Below are 16,710 nucleotides of genomic sequence, written 5' to 3'. Positions count from 1 at the left end.
CCCCTGCTTGTGTGTTCTCTCTCTCTCTCTCTCACTCTCTCTCTGTTAAATAAATAAGTAAAATCTTAAAAAAAAATTCAGATCTAGAGTCACAGCAGTAATTGCCTGATGTTAGCGAATCAGAGCAAACTTTTTTTTTTTTTTAAAGGGCAGAGAATAAAAGCCCAGAACCTCTACAGTATTCATGAGCCTCTCAGCGGAGCTGGGGTCCCAGTCTCTAAGATTCTTCTGGGTTCCTGCTCCCTACGGGAATTTCAACAATGCCTTCAACACCGCCTGCTACACAGAATTGCAGGAGGATTAAATGGCAAACCGTGCTAGCGTGTGCTTAGCACCCCGAAAAGGGACCAAGCCCCATCTTGTCAGCATACCATCCAAGAAGTAGTACTTCTTTCTCGTAATGCTTAATGCCGGAGCCCACTCAGATGTTAATTTCAGACAAGAGTGTTAAGAGCTAAACATGTTTACTGTAAAAAGAGGAAAGTTATCAGTATATCTGGGGCCTCAGTTATCTTACCGAAGATTTCGCTGAAGGTTTTCTCCTTACCTACTTCATTGTTCCGCTTGGCAAGCTGAATGGGTATAATTTACAGCAATGAATTAACACTATATGTATTTCAAAATGACTTATAAGCCGACCATAAGAGACTCTCCATCTTCTAGTGTTAGTCTCTGCTAACAGGACAGGGTCTAGGTAAATCTATAAATTCTGTGGTTATTCCCAGGCACTCTAATAGAGTGCTACCACAGTATTGCTCCTGTGTGGAGAAGAATGTCAGTTCTGTTATTCAGATATAACAATGTTTTCGAAGACTGCATTCTTGACGCAGATATCCGTTGAATGTAGAATGTAACTGTATTTAGATTCTCTGTATCAGAAGAAGGAAGTTGATGGGCGGGGAGAAAGGTATTGTAGGAACACCTGCTGTGAAGTTCTCTCATCTATCATAGAATCTACAGTGTACCCTTCCTTAAACAGATATCATTGATCCTTCTAATCTGCAGCGGCACTGATGAGACTGCTTAATTTGCTGAGTAGGTCAAGTGTTTAGACTTAAATAAATATGTTAGAAGTTTTCGGACCTAGAGCCACAGCATAATTGCCTGATGGCGGAGAATAAAAGCCGAGAGCCTGCACAGTATTCAGGAACCTCTCCGCAGAGCCGGGGCTGCAGCCTCTAAGGTTCTGGGTTCCTGCTCCCTACGGGAATTTCAACGATGCCTTCAACACCGCCTGCTACACAGAATTGCTGTAGGTAAATAAGCAAATATTAAATAAATACGTTTCTGTTTAGAAACGGAAATAAGATCTTTTACCATGAACTTTACCTAATGTGACTCATTTACTCCATTTCACAAGAGTCAGTATTCTGATTTATGTTTTCTGAGTGTGAACCTTCTGATACAAGGACCAAAGTTCTTTCCTTTGTATATGTGTCTAATACAGTCTTGGAAATATTTTTCTTTAATAGAAATCCAACAAGCCTGCTTATTTTTCCCATTTATAAGTTGGATCTTATATTCTCATCTCACTGAACATCACTCACATCTGAGAAAGTTCTGGATGTTAAAGAAAAGTTCTTTGATTGCATAATCCATTTTCCTTTAATTTGAAGGTTAAGCCAAGTTCCGCTCAAGATGAAAAGATGGAGACAAAAGTTTAAGTCTGATCTGTTTATTGTTGCCATTGTGGGTACATTCTCCTAATTCTCTGCCTCAAATCCCAATGATGTCTTTATACCTGCAACACGTGTCGATCTCTGGTTTCCTTGAGCTAAAATGTCTGGCTTTGGAATGTGAGGCATCTTTCAGGAAACAGAGTGGTAATGTGTAAGATGAAATGTTTGAGTAATATTTCTTACATCATATGAAACTGTGAAATGCCACTAGATACAGTCCTTCAGTGTATTTAGAGAGCCTGAAGGTTTTTCTTTTATAGAAAATAGAAAAGGAAACGTGCAATAAAATTTAAGTGCAATTTGAAATAAAAATATATCTTACACATTTATAGTACAAATTTTGGAAAGACTTCACAAGCCACAAAATCTTAGAAATTATTATAAAATTATTTCTATTCCTTTTCTCCATTTTCTTTTTTTTTTAATGATTTTTTATTATATTATGTTAGTCACCATACAGTACATCCCCGGCTTCTGATGTAAGGCTTGATGACTCATTAGTTGTGTATAACACCCAGTGCACCATGCAATACATGCCCTCCTTACTACCCATCACCAGCCTATCCCTTTCCCCCACCCCCCTCCCCTCTGAGGCCCTCAGTTTGTTTCTCATAGTCCATAGTCTCTCATGTTTCATTCCCTCTTCTGATTACCCCCCCCTTTCTTTATCCCTTTCTTCCCCTACCGATCTTCCTAGTTCTTATGTTCCATAGATGAGAGAAATCATATGATAATTGTCTTTCTCTGCTTGACTTATTTCACTTAGCATTATCTCCTCCAGTGCCGTCCATGTTGTAGCAAATGTTGAGAACTCGTTCTTTCTGATAGCTGAGTAATATTCCATTGTATATATGGACCACAACTTCTTAATCCAGTCATCTGTTGAAGGGCATCTCGGCTCCTTCCACGATTTAGCTATTGTGGACATTGCTGCTATGAACATTGGGGTGCATATGGCCCTTCTCTTCACTACGTCTGTATCTTTGGGGTAAACACCCAGTTAGTGCAATGGCTGGATCATAGGGTAGCTCAATTTTTAACTTTTTAAGGGACCTCCACACTGTTTTCCAGAGTGGCTGTACCAACTTGCATTCCCACCAACAATGTAGGAGGGACCCCCTTTCTCCACATCCTCTCCAACAATTGTTGTTTCTTGCCTTGTCTATTTTTGCCATTCTAACTGGCGTAAGGTGGTATCTCAGTGTGGTTTTGATTTGAATTTCCTTGATGGCTAATGGTTTTGAACATTTTTTCATGTGTCTGTTAGCTATTTGTATGTCTTCATTGGAAAAGTGTCTGTTCATATCTTCTGCCCATTTTTTGATTTGTTTATTTGTTTCTCGTGTATTGAGTTTGAGAAGTTCCCTTTTCTCCATTTTCTATAAGGTCAATTCCTAAGATATTCCCCTCTTTGTATTGTATGAAATTAGCTTTCTGCTAAGGGACAAGTGATAATAAATGAGGACTGCCAGGGCCTCAAAAGATGACATTGAAGAAAGAAAGATAATGAGGAAAGCAGAAGTCTAAATATTAAAGTTCTGATTAGTATTAGATGAAATTGACTTAACCCTGGTATATCAGTTCTATTTATTTATAGCTAATGTATGAAGAAGAATTTAAGTTACACTACTTAAACATAATAATGTTTTGGAAAGCAGGTATTTTTGAAGATATGTATTTACGTCAACTAAACGTGGAATGTAATCCATGTAGGATTTATTGTCCTTTAGTTTTATATCCAATAACTGCATCAAACCTAATATCGATCTTTCGTTTTAAAAATGCCAGGAAACGCTCAGGAAGGATCCTAAAAAAAAGATACATGAAAATAATTAGGAAATTAATATTAAGTGCATTTATAAAATATCTTTTAAAACGCTTACATTTCTCATATATCATCCTTTTTTGCATAAGAAAAAGAGCTTTTTAATTTATATTCTATGTATGAGGCAGCTGTACTTAGTGTATAAATCATATGCTGGAATACAGTCACACAGCCCTGCGATACAATGAGAGGAAGGGAGAACAGGCACAAACAAGATGGAAACTATTTTGTTGGACTTTCTCTTTTCCTTTCTCTTTCTTTTTTCTTTCTTTCTCTCTTTCCTTTAAGAATAAGGAAGTTTTTTGGATATTTCTTTAAAAAACAGACTTTAGCCTTATTGTCCTAGTCCCCACTTAATAATGGGTATTTGTAAAGTTTCCCCATTATAATGCTGTTTTCTCATCCACAGCTGGCTATGGAAATGTCTGCAGGATGGATCTTTCCATCCTACCGTCTACAGAGAGCCTCGGATGAGTATGTGCTATAATCCTTGTCTAAAAACTAAAGACGTGATTTGTCTCTTACTTCCCTGCACTATTTTCTAATGCATGTAAGTGCTGCTGTGACAGCAAACAAAAAAAATTCATAGCAACTTCTTGTCATCAGTAGTTTCTCAATCAGTAGAGATACTACATATCTATAATCTGTGATTTGGGTGTATCCTTTATCATGTATTATTTTAAACAAGATCAGTCTTTTTTTTTAAGGGTCAGTTAGATAAACAAGATTAGTTTTAAGATTAGGAGATTTAACTCTGAGTCACTACTATGTGTTCTTTCCAATTAAATCCATTTCATTGTCAAAAGGAAAAGGAAGGAGGCTTCACCTCCTTTAGGGTAGGAGTGACTTGAAATATTTAGTTTTTGAACTAGATACACGCCTGTGTTTCTCAGAGGATCTAAGAGAGGAGGTATCTAGAACTGAAGAGTTGAGAGGCTAAAGGCTTTTAAAACAAGAAACATGACATGGGAAAGGAAGTGAGAACAGAAACTAATTTTATACTTTATAATCTAAAATATTATTTAAAATGTTCCACTGAGAGACTGAGGAGACAGAACTGCTAAATGAAAATGCAGATAAATCACTTGGTTTTGAGCATAATGCTGAATACGTTATTTAACTTTTGAGTTTAAACTCCTCACTTGAAAATGGAAAAATTAACATCTACTCCATCGCGTTCTTGTGAAGAATCAATGTGTTAATATAAAATGCTTTAAACTCTTTATTTTGTACATGGTGGACACATAGTAGGTCTAATTTTTTTCCTCCCCACCCTATATGGGCAGACCTCAGAGATACTGCAGGTTTGGTGCCAAACTGCTGCAATAAAGCGAGTCCAGTGAAATTTTTGGTGTCCCAGTGCATATAAAGATTATGTTACACTATACCGTAGTCTCTTAAGTGTGCAATAGCATTATGTCTAAAAAAATTTTTATAGACCGTAATTAAAAGACACTTTATTGCTAAAACATGCTTACCAACATCTGAGCTTTCAGGGAGTTGTAATCAGCGATCACAGATCACCGTAACAAATTGTGAAAAAGTGTGAAACAGTGCAAGAGTTATCGGCACGTGACAGAGACATGAAGTCAGAAAACGGTGCTGGAAAATGACACTGACAGGGTTGCTTGATACAGGGTTACCACAAACCTTCAGTTTGTAAAAACACAGTATCTGAGAGTACAGTGAGGTGAAGGGTAATAGAATGAGGAATGCCGGTACTTAAGAATATGGAGGAATTCGCCACATTCCGATGAGACTGAGAATCTAAACAGAATATGTAAGTTGGTGTAACTACAGTTGAACCTTGCACAACACACATATATCTTTTGACTCTCCAAAAACTTAACTACTAAAAGCCTACTGTTGACCAGAAGCCTTACTGACCACCTAAACAATCAACATGTGTTTTACATGTTATATGTATTATACGCTATATTCTTCCCCCCCATACTATAGTCTTACAGTAAAGTAAACTAGAGAAAATAAAATGTTATTAAGAAAATCATAAGGAAGAGAAAATACATTTATAGTACTGTATTGTATCAAAAAAAAAAATCCACCTCTAAATACATCTGACCAGATAGCATTAAAATAAGGCCTGGTAGGGGCACCTGGGTGGCTCAGTCGTTAAGCGTCTGCCTTTGGCTCAGGGCGTGATCCCGGAGTTCTGGGATCGAGCCCCATGTCAGGCTCTTCCGCTGGAAGCCTGCTTCTTCCTCTCCCACTCCCCCTGCTTGTGTTCCCTCTCTCGCTGGCTGTCTCTATCTCTGTCAAATAAATAAATAAAATCTTTTAAAAAATAATAAAAAAATAAAATAAAATAAGGCCTGGCAACTGAGCACCAAACATTCACAGTCAGAGAAAAATTGGCAATGCTAATAATAGCGTTACTTATAATAATAATAATAGCTGTATATAACATTTATTGAGTATTTATAGTATACTAAATAATTTAAGTGTGCCATTTTATTTATACCTCACAGTCCTATAATGTCTACCTGTCTCCATGTGACAGATATTTAAAATTATCTTCCCAAGCGATCTTGATACCCCACCATGTTGCAGAAACCTGACTGCAGGGACAGAGAACAAGAGGCAGGCTGGCTGGCTGGCTGGCTTCCTTCCTTCCTTCCCTCTTTTAACCTAAGCCACCTCTTCACATTCCCCTCATGACCTGGACCAGCCTCACTGCTACACGGTGTTCCCATATGAGTAATAAGGCAATGTGTTATGAGGAAGGTGGTTAAGCCAGCGGTTTCCAATCTTGGCTGTACATCAGAATCACTTAGAAAGTTGTCTCTCTCAGAGACCGGCCCACATCCAGGCCAATTACATCAGTCGTGGGGAGTAGGTCCCAGGCGTTAGTATTTTGAAAACTCCCAAGTGAATGCCAATGTGACTAAAGCTGAGAGCTAGTGCCCTAAAGAAATGCTTCTCAAATTTGAATATGCATTCAAATCACCTGTGGATACTACAAGAATGCAAATTCTGATTCAGGACATCAAGAGATTCTGTTTTTCTAACACACTCCCAGGTGATGCTGATGCCACTGGTCCATACAAGTAGTCAGGCTCAAGGATCTCTAAAATTCTAAAGGGTTATTTAACAGTTCCTATGCTTCAGTATGATTTTACACAAAATAAGAGCCCGATGATTATCTTTGCATATTTAGATGAATATCTAAAACCTTACAATGGTCTCCTCCAATATCTAGTTCCATGATTCCATTATGTAATGATGCTTACAAGCTATCCTTCTTGGGATGCCAGAGTGGCTCAGTCAGTTAAGCGTCTGCCTCCGGCTCAGGTCATGATCCCAGGGTCCTGGGATGGAGTCCCGCATCGGGCTCCTTGCTCAGTGCAGAGCCTGCTTCTCCCTCTCTCTCTGCTGCTCCCCCTGCTTGTGCTCTCTCCCTCTCTCTCGCTCTCTGACAAATAAATAAATAAAATCTTTAAAAAAAAAACAACTATCCTTCTTCATAGTCATTCATCTGTGAGATAAGACTTTCAGAAATATACATCTTTCTTTCTCTAAAAAGAAAACTTAAAAACTTGTGGAAATTATTCAGTTCATTAACCCCATTGCTATACAAACGCTGCATCAAGGATTAACAAATGTGGTTTTAAAAACTGATGGATTGTTGAAGCCTATCTTTTTTATACCTTAATTCCATTTAATTGTACTTTACCAAATGTCTCGTTTTAAATCTGAGTAAAAAGATGTAATACATAAATATTTATCATGCTGATAAACGTAAATATCACTTACTTTTCCACCACTGTTAAAAAGCTTATACAAGATGGAATAAAAATCATTTTCTGCTCAGTCAGGATCCCATTCACCAGCTTGTCTACCACTTCCTCCGGTTCCAGGGTGGGTCCCAAACTGAAATCAGAAGTAGTCTTCAGCAACCAAACACTTCACGGAAGCTTTGGCTTTAGTGAGGCGCTAAACAAAGAAGCTAAATTACCGTAGTCAGCACAACATCACGGACTTGCAGTACCTGGCCCATTGTAAGTGCTCAAAAATAGTAGCTGCTGTAGCATGAATAATAGCCACGACCACTTATTTAGTGCTTATCACGTACTGTGCACTGTGCTAAACACGCCCCACAGGCCATCACACGGAAGTTTTGCAACAGCCTGTGACGGAGAGACTACAGTCCTAATTGTGCAAATGAGAATTATAGAAGTAGCCAGAACTCAAAAATAATTGAGTTAGATTAGGACTGACAAACTCACTTTTAAATCTTTAGAAGTCTTGGGGAGCCTAGGTGGCCAGTCCATTGAGCTCAGTCAATTGAGCTCAGATCATGGTCCCAGAGTCCTGGGATCAAGCCCCACATCAGGACGTCCTGCTTAGTGGGGAGTCTGCTTCTCCGTCTCTCTCTGTCCCTCCCCCTGCTTGTGCTCTCCTTCTCTCTCGCTCTCTCTCAAATAAATAAATAAATAGAATCTTGAAAAAAATCTTTAGAGGTGTTGGGGAAAAAGACAAGTACCGTTATACAAGTTTTATTATATACTAAGACTCTTTAGCGAACAATTTCTAAAGAATCAGAGAAAATTAAAGTATAAAAATGTCTCCAGTGCCTAGTATCCAAAATCTATAAAGAACTTAACAACACCCAAGGAACAAATAATCCAATCAAGAAATGGGCAGAAGACATGAACAGACATTTCTGCAAAGAAGACAACCAAATGGACAACAGACACATGGAAAAGTGCTCAATATCACTCAATATCACTTGGCATCAGGGAAATACAAATCAAAACCACAATGCGATACCACCTCACACCAGTCAGAATGGCTAAAATGAACAAGTCAGGAAACGACAGATGTTGGTGAGGATGTGGAGAAAGGGCAACCCACTGTTGGTGGGAATGCAAGCTGGTGCAGCCACTCTGGAAAACAGTCTGGAGGTTCCTCAAAAAGTTGAAAATAGAACTACCCTACGACCCAGCAATTGCACTACTGGGTATTTACCCCAAAGATACAAATGTAGTGATCTGAAGGGGCACCTGCACCCCCATCTTTATAGCAGCTATGTCCACGATAGCCAAACTATGGAAAGAGCCCAGATGTCCATCTATAGATGAATGGATAAAGAAGATGGTGTGTGTGTGTGTGTGTGTGTGTGTGTGTGTGTGTGTGTGTGATGGAATATTATGCAGCCATCAAAAATGACATCTTGCCATTTCCAAGGACATGGATGGAACTAGAGGGTATTATGCTAAGTGAAATAAGTCAATCAGAGAAAGACAACTACCATATGACTTCATTGATATGTGGAATTTGAGAAACAAGGCAGAGGATCATAGGGGAAGAGAGGAAAAAATGAAACGATGAAACCAGAGAGGGAGACAAACTATAAGAGACTCTTAATCTCAGAAAACAAACTGAGGGTTGCTGGAGGGGATGGGGGTGGGGGGATGGAGTCACTGGGTTATGGGCATTGGGGAGGGTATGTGGTTTTTTTTGTTTTGTTTTTAAGATTTTGTTTATTTGACAGAGAGAGAGACAGCCAGTGAGAGAGGGAACACAAGCAGGGGGAGTGGGAGAGGAACGAGCAGGCCTCCAGCGGAGGAGCCCGATGTGGGGCTCAATCCCAGAACGTCGGGATCACGCCCTGAGCTGAAGGCAGACGCTCAACGACTGAGCCACCCAGGCGCCCCTGGGGAGGGTATGTGTTGTAATCAGCACTGGGTATCATATAAGATTGATAAATCACAGACCTGTACCCCTGAAGCTAATAATACATTATATGTTAATTAATTGAATTTAAATTAAAAATAAAATAAAAATATAAACAAAACAAGAAATGTGCCCAATTCTAGGTCCTTCGTCTCCATAGGGAACCTTTATATTTACTAGGTCTTGGTTTACTTTTCAGGCTTATTACTTAGTTCCATGTTGCACCCTCACTGGGCAATCACCCTGGCATACGCACTGTGGAGTAGCAGGAGGTCTCTAAAAGGTGGCCTTTGCTATCTGCGTGTTAGAGCGTGCGCACTTCGGATGGTATTACACAAGAACTGGTCCTAATTTTTTAACATTTTATTGATGACTTGGAAAAAAAGGTATATAATTACATACACTCATGAAATTTGCCAACATCACCACACTATTTGAGTGAGTAATATTCTGGGGAGGCAGATTTTAAATGTGTGTGACTAGTTAAGAGAAGTGAGACAAAAGGAATTGGACGAGAACAAATATAAAGGAACAAATATAGACTAGTTCATTTGGAAAGAAAAAATGTGCAGTAAAGTAAAATTAGGACAGTTGAGAAGTGTAGTTTTATACTCAAAAGTGAGCATGATTCATACGGGGATCATAGGGGAAGGGAGAAAACTGAATGGAAAGAAACCAGACAGGGAGCCAAACCATGAGAAACTCTTGACTCTGGGAAACAAACTGGGGGTTGTGGAAAGGGAGGTGTGTTGGGGGGATGGGATAACCGGGTGATGGGCATTAAGGAGGGCACGTGATGTGATAAGCACTGGATGTTATACGCAACTAATGAATCATTGAACACCACACCAAAAACTAATGATACACTATATGTTAGCTAATTGAATTTAAATTTTAAAAAGTGAGCATGATAATTGAATATATCAAGGAGAGCAGAGTTTAAAATATATATGACATGATCTTTCATTCTCAGTATAGGTCATTTATGAAAATACTATGCTCCCCCTGGACCCTGAAATATTATATAGGAAAAACGTGGTGATGCAATAGAAGAGGAAATGTAATTATAAAGATGATAGCTTTTGGCCCAGAGGAGGCAAAAATGAAAGGCAATGGAAACTTGAAGAAGACTAAGCCCTCCTTTAGCCTGTGGCATAAGCAGAGCACCAAGGAGGAGGAACCGAGAAACTGAAAGATGCTGGTGCCTTGAAGTGTTCAGAAGGAAATTCACTTTCTAGCATATCGCTACCAGACTTCACTATTCCCGAGCTCCATGAAAGCTCGCAAACACCTGTGTAAACAGTATAGTATACTTCCCCATTCACACTGTGGCCTTGTGAACCTACCAACCAAATGGTGTTGTACTGACTAAACTTTTCTTAGTGTATTTGATCTCTTTACCCAAAGTCTTAGCCTCTGCCAAAGAAATTTTCATTAAATTTAATGGCTGGCCAATACCATGATTTTTAAAAGACCAAAAAGAAAAGGCCTCCGGAAAATAATATCTTGGCAGAATAAAATCTTAATCATGAAAGTATCAGTACGTGGAAAATTATTTTTCCCAGACAGTCTAGTCTTAGTAAGAGTTGCAAATCCTATTAAATAAATGCTCATGATGGATTTTGTAGAAACTGTCCGAAAATACTTCAGGCCTATCTGTTGGTGTGGGGAAGGGGAATGCATGTGAGGGCATAGGAATACTTATATTATTATGAAAATGAGGACATTACTGCCAACCTTACAGACATAAAAGGGGTTATAAGAGAATACTATGAACGATTGTATGCCAACAATTAGATGACCTAGAAGAAATGTACAAACTCCTAGAAAAACACAAAGTACTACAACTGATTCAAGAGAAAATATAAAATCTGAGTAATGGGGCGCCTGGGTGGCTCAGTCGTTAAGCCTCTGCCTTTGGCCCAGGGAGTGATCCTAGGGACTTGGGATCGAGCCCCACATCAGGCTCCCTGCTCCACTGGGAGCCTGCTTCTTCCTCTCCCACTCCCCCTGCTTGTGTTCCCTCTCTTGCTGGCTGTCTCTCTGTCAAATAAATAAATAAAACCTTTAAAAAAAAATCTGAGTAACATTTCAGATAGCTTCATGAAAAACTGTACTTAATGTTTAAAGAATTAACATCAGTCCTTCTTAAAGTTCTTAAAGTTCTTCAAAAACATACAACTCTTCCTAGCTCAGTCTAAAAGCCAGAGTTACCCTGTAACTAAAGCCAGACTAAGATATCACTAGAAAACTAAATAACAGTATCTCTTATGAATACAGATACAAATATCCTCAATAAAATCCAGCATCAAACCAAATGCAGCTTCATAGTAAAAGGATTATAAGGGTGCCCGGGTGGCTCAGTTAAGTGTCTGCCTTCAGTTCAGGTCGTAATCCTGGAGTCCCGGGATCGAGCCCCATGTCAGGCTCCCTGCTCAGCAAAGAGTCTGCCTCTCCCTCTTCCTCTGCCCCTTCCCACTTGTGTTCTCATTCTCTCTAGATCACTCTCTCTCTCTCAAATAAATAAATAAAATCTTTTTAAAAAAGGATTATATACCATGGCCAAGTGAGATTTATTGCAAGAATGCAAGGCAGGGGCATCAGGGTGGCTTGGTTGGTTAAGCATCCAGTTCTTGGTTTTAGCTCAGCTCACGATGTCGAGGTTGTGAGGTTGAGCCCTGCATCAGGCTTGGTGAAGAGTCTCTGCTTGAGATTCTCTCCCTCTCCCTCTGTCCCTCCCCTGGCTCTTCTCTCTCTCTCTCTCTCTTTAAAATAAAATAGGTTAAAAAAAAAAGAACACACAAAAAAACTCCAAGAATGCTAGGTGGTTCACCATATAAAAATCAATCATTATAATATATCATACGAAAAGCCCCACATGATCATCTCAATAGACACAGAGAAAGCATTTGACACAACCCAACATGCTTTCATGCGGGGGGAAAAAAGCACTTAACAAACTAGGAACATGAGGGAACTTCCTTAAGCTGATATGGCAAGTGCTTGTATGAGGCAGCGTGATTTGTATAGGCAGAGTGGAGAAAAGAAAATAACAGGACTTATTAAATATGAAAAGATGATCATCAGCCTTTCTAATAATCAAAAAAACTAATATAACACAGAAGTTCTTTTTTCCCTTCATCACACTGACCAAGATTAAACGTATGCTAATATTCAAAGCTGGCACAGATAAGGGGAATAGGTACTTCATACCCTGCCGGTGGCAGGATAAATCAGGACGGTCCTGGAGGGCAATCTAATAAATCTATCAAAAGTAAATAAGTTCCTACTCTTTTTTTTTTTAAGATTTTATTTATTTATTTGACAGAGATAGAGACAGCCAGCGAGAGAGGGAACACAAGCACGGGGAGTGGGAGAGGAAGAAGCAGGCTCCCAGAGGAAGAGCCCGACATGGGGCTCGATCCCAGAACCCCAGGATCACGCCCTGAGCCGAAGGCAGATGCTTAACGACTGAGCCACCCAGGCGCCCCATAAGTTCCTACTCTTTAATCCAGCAATTCCATTTCAAAAAAAAATCATAACCAAATGGTTAGAAAAGTGAACAAAGATACATATGCACATATACACGTATACTCAGCAAGCTTCCCAATTACTTTTTAATTGTCACTAGTAGCACTTTGCCAGGAGAGGGCACTCTTGCCCATAAGGAAGGTTATTTTGGACAACCTTGTCCTGGGGGCAAGGTTAAAAAATTCAATTACCATTTTCAAAAATATGGTGTCTGTTTTTAACTGCTGAAAGACAGTCTGGGTGAAAAAAACCAACTCAAATATATTATATCAGGGTCCAATGAGGGTTTTCGTCCTGAAAGTGATGAGGAAATTGGCAAATCTTATCCTTGAGGATGGAACTCACCTCTTCCTTTGACACTTCCTCTTAATTTTAATGGACTCTTTTAAAAAAAAATTATTTATTTTTATTGAGATACAACCGACACATCACATATCACATGTAAGTTTAAGGTGTATGATGTGTTGATTTGACACATTTATATATTGCAATATGATTACCATGGAATTAGCTAACACCTCCATCACATGATTTTGTGTGTGTGTGTGATGGGAACAACTAAGATGTAGCCTCTTAGCAACTTTGATGTTTATAATATAGTATTGCTGTCTACAATCACTATGCACATTAGAACTCCAGAAGTTATTTATCTACTGGTTGCAAGTTTATGCCCTGAAACAATTATCTCCCCAGTGCTCCCACCCCCAGCTTCTGGTAACTACCATTCTACTCTGTGTTTTTACGAGTCCAGCTTTTTTAGATTGCACACATAGGTGAGATCATATAGTACTTGTCTGACAGGTTAGTGAAGTTTTATCCTCATTCTACTCTTCCTGGTCAGGGTCTACTCCTCAGGTGCCCAAATTAATCTGTCCTTTATGTTCTCTGTTCAGGGTCCAAGTAGGGTTTTCTTGATTAATAAAGGTGAATTAAAACACTGCCTTCTGAAGTAAATATGTTCACTTTTGCTTTCTAACAAAATTGTATTTTAAAAATAGGCTCTTGGGGCATCTGGGTAGCATAGTCGTTTGGGTGTTCAACTCTTGGTTTTGGCTCAGGTTGTGATCTCAGGGTCATGGGATCAAGTCCTGCACTGGGCTCCACACTCAGCCTGGAGTCTGCTTGGGTTTCTCTCTCCTTCTCCCACAGCCCCTCTCCCTGCGTGCTCTCTCTCTAAAATAAATAGATAAATTTTTTAAAAAATAGGCTCTTGGACAATTTGATAAGATTCTTCCGGGGGCTTGAGATCTTTGGACAGCTATCAAATTTCTACCTGATGTTGGCTTCCTACTCTGTCTACCTGTGGGTAGACATATTTAGGTTAAGGTGTATTTAAATAGAACCTGCTATTTTCCCAAAGGGCCACAATGAATATTCTTCATTAACTTAAAATATATTTTCACCAAAGGCAGATGGATGGGAGGAAAGAGGGAGAAAATTTGAGGAGGCAGAATAAAACTTAAAAATTAAATCTTATCAGCACAATAGATAATCTAAAAGTAGATCCAAGTAAATATGCAGATTATAAAGATGACATTTCAAAGCAGTGAAGGAATGACGTATAACTTAATAAATAATTCAAAATAACATTTACTATTTGGGAAAAACAATTAAGCAATACCGTGACCTTATCTCTTAAAGTAAATTTGGGTGGAGCAAAGGTCTAAATGTGAAAACGCAACCATAAATGTACTAGAAAAAAAATACAGGTAGATATTTTCATAAGCTTGGGGTGAAAAAAGACATTTATAAACACCTCGCGGAAACTAAAGGCCATGAAGGGGAAAAAAAAAAAAACCTGAGAAATTTTAATGTAAAACTAAATAAAAATAAGTGTAGGGGTGCCTGGGTGGCTCTGTCGGTTAAGCCTCTGCCTTTGACTCAGGTCATGATCCTGGGGTCCCGGGATCAAGTCCCAGTCATCCAGCTCCCTGCGCAGTGGGGAGTCCGCTTCTCCCTCTGCCCCTCCTCCTGCTCATACTCTCTCTCTCACAGTAAATAAAATCTTTTAAAAAATAAAATAAATCAAATCTACCTGAAGGAGATGGTACCAAAATGTGAAAATGTGTGTGCACTAGCATGTTCACCACAGCTGTGCCAGAGGGAGAAAATCACTAGTAGACGCAACTGTTCAGACTAAGTACTCGATACAATTTATGATAAAACTCTGTATTTACTGACAGGAAATGATGTCCACAACATAACACTGATCAAAATAAGTACTTGACTTACAGCGTCCAGAACGCCATGTGTAACATATCCCAGTTACATAAAATTCAGACATTTAAGCAGTACATAGAGAGATGTCTAGAAGGATGTTCATCAAAATGTTAAGAGTAGTCTGCACTGGATAGAGGGTTTCCAGGAAGCTCAAAAAGAACGTATTTGTATTTTTCTCTATATTGGAATTTTCCAAAAGTATGCTTCATGTTTACGAAGCCATTAAAACTATTTCCGAAAAGGAGAAACATTAAAAGTTAACCTCAGAACTGATCCTTTATCGTTGTATTTATTTATTTATTTATTTTAGAGAGGGAGAGGGGGTGGGGGAGGGGTGGAGGCAGAGGGAGAGGGAGAATCCTAAGCAGGTTCCATGCCCAGCTTGGAGCCCCACGTAGGGCTTGATCTCATGATCCTGACCTCAGGACCTGAGCTGAATTCAAGAGTCAGACGCTTAACTGACTGAGCCACCCAGGCGCCCCTGTAGTTTTATTTATTAACCAAGTAAAGACTGGTACTCATTTTGGAGGATAACCTCTAGATTACCAAAGGAAGGTGTTTTTCACACTGTGGTCCTGGGTTATCTGTATCAGAATTACCGATGGTGCATGTTAAACAGAAGCCCCAAGCTCCTTCCCCACCACTACCCTATCCCAGCCAAACCCAAGGCATCAACATCTCTGGGGTAGGACCCCTACATGGTTCCCAAGCACTCCTGGTGAAATGTGTATATACCTAAGTCAGAGAACCACTGCCCAGGGAAAGGGGGGGGGGGAGTAGGATTATTAGCAAATTCACCTGAGTTAACTCATATTTATGTTTATACACATTCTCTCCCTCTCTTTGTCTCTCCACCTGTTTTCCCACACTCTACAGGAGCTGAAATTGAGATGAGCTAAGGGCATTGCATATCAGGTGTTTAAAGGATTAAAATAATTAAGAAAACCCACAGAATGGTGGATATTCATAGTAATCACCAACCCTTCTGTCTTCATTTCCATCTCAACTTACGCAGTACTTGGGTTTTTGATGAAGCCAGTGTTTATGAAATTAGGGCAGAGACATGTTGTTTTGACTCCAGTTCTTTCTAAGGCAGCCAGTTCTTCAGTCAAAGCTTTATGAAATCCAACAGCAGCAAACTTGCTCGAACTGAAAATAAACACAGAGAGCTCACAAGATAATTCTAGAAAGATGCTGCATCTACTTAATTCGGATGTCTGTTTTCCCTAGTTAAGTGTGGACCTGTGCCCAGCCTCACTGCCATCAGCTGAGTTTCGGGGTCCAGCCCAGACCTACCAGATCAGAATGTGCATTCCAGATCCTCAGGTAAATTGATACGCATTAAAGTCTAAGCAGCAGGGCGCCTGGGTGGCTCAGTTGGTTAAGCGTCCGTCTCCTGATTTTGGCTCAGATCATGATCTCAAGCTCATGAGATCGAGCCCAGGGCAGGCTCTGTGCTCAAGAGGGCGCTTGCTTGCGGTTCTCTCTTTCCCTCTCCCTCTGTTCCTCCCCCTGCTTGAGCTCAAGCGTGTAGGACCTCTCTCACTCTCAAAAATAAATCAATAAATCATTCCTTAAAGTCTAAGAAGCAATCACACAGAACACTTACGACGTCCCAATATCACTTAACGAAGTGAGAACTAAGTAGGCTCAAAGGTCTTGCTAGGAAAATTGGCCAAGTGTTTGTTTTTGCTGTTGTTGTTTCTGTAAGATTTAATGTCACTATAGCCTGTTAATTATCTAATATATCCAGGAATTCCT

The 16,710-nt window shown here is 39.6% G+C and overlaps 1 protein-coding gene across 2 annotated transcripts in view; it reads right to left on the bottom strand.

Annotated features, from left to right (window-relative positions):
* Nucleotides 1–1,659: 1,659 nt before the first annotated feature.
* Nucleotides 1,660–16,710, bottom strand: part of HSD17B11 (hydroxysteroid 17-beta dehydrogenase 11) — a 40,194-nt gene continuing 25,143 nt past the window's right edge. The window contains exons 6-8 of one of the 2 annotated variants that reach the window (XM_045791540.2): nt 15,961–16,098; nt 7,276–7,392; nt 1,660–3,486 (exon numbers count right to left, since the gene is read on the bottom strand). In XM_045791540.2, the coding sequence (XP_045647496.1) occupies nt 3,396–3,486; nt 7,276–7,392; nt 15,961–16,098 (346 nt within the window). In that variant the 3' untranslated portion in view covers nt 1,660–3,395. The remainder of the gene's footprint in view (nt 3,487–7,275; nt 7,393–15,960; nt 16,099–16,710) is intronic. The other variant, XM_087864007.1, reaches the window with a different exon arrangement.

The sequence above is a fragment of the Ursus americanus genome, chromosome 8, assembly GCF_024610735.1.
Source record: "Ursus americanus isolate L20-20 chromosome 8, mUrsAme1.1.p, whole genome shotgun sequence".
Taxonomy (NCBI): Eukaryota; Metazoa; Chordata; class Mammalia; order Carnivora; family Ursidae; genus Ursus; species Ursus americanus.
This window is presented reverse-complemented; position numbering and strand designations above follow the sequence as displayed.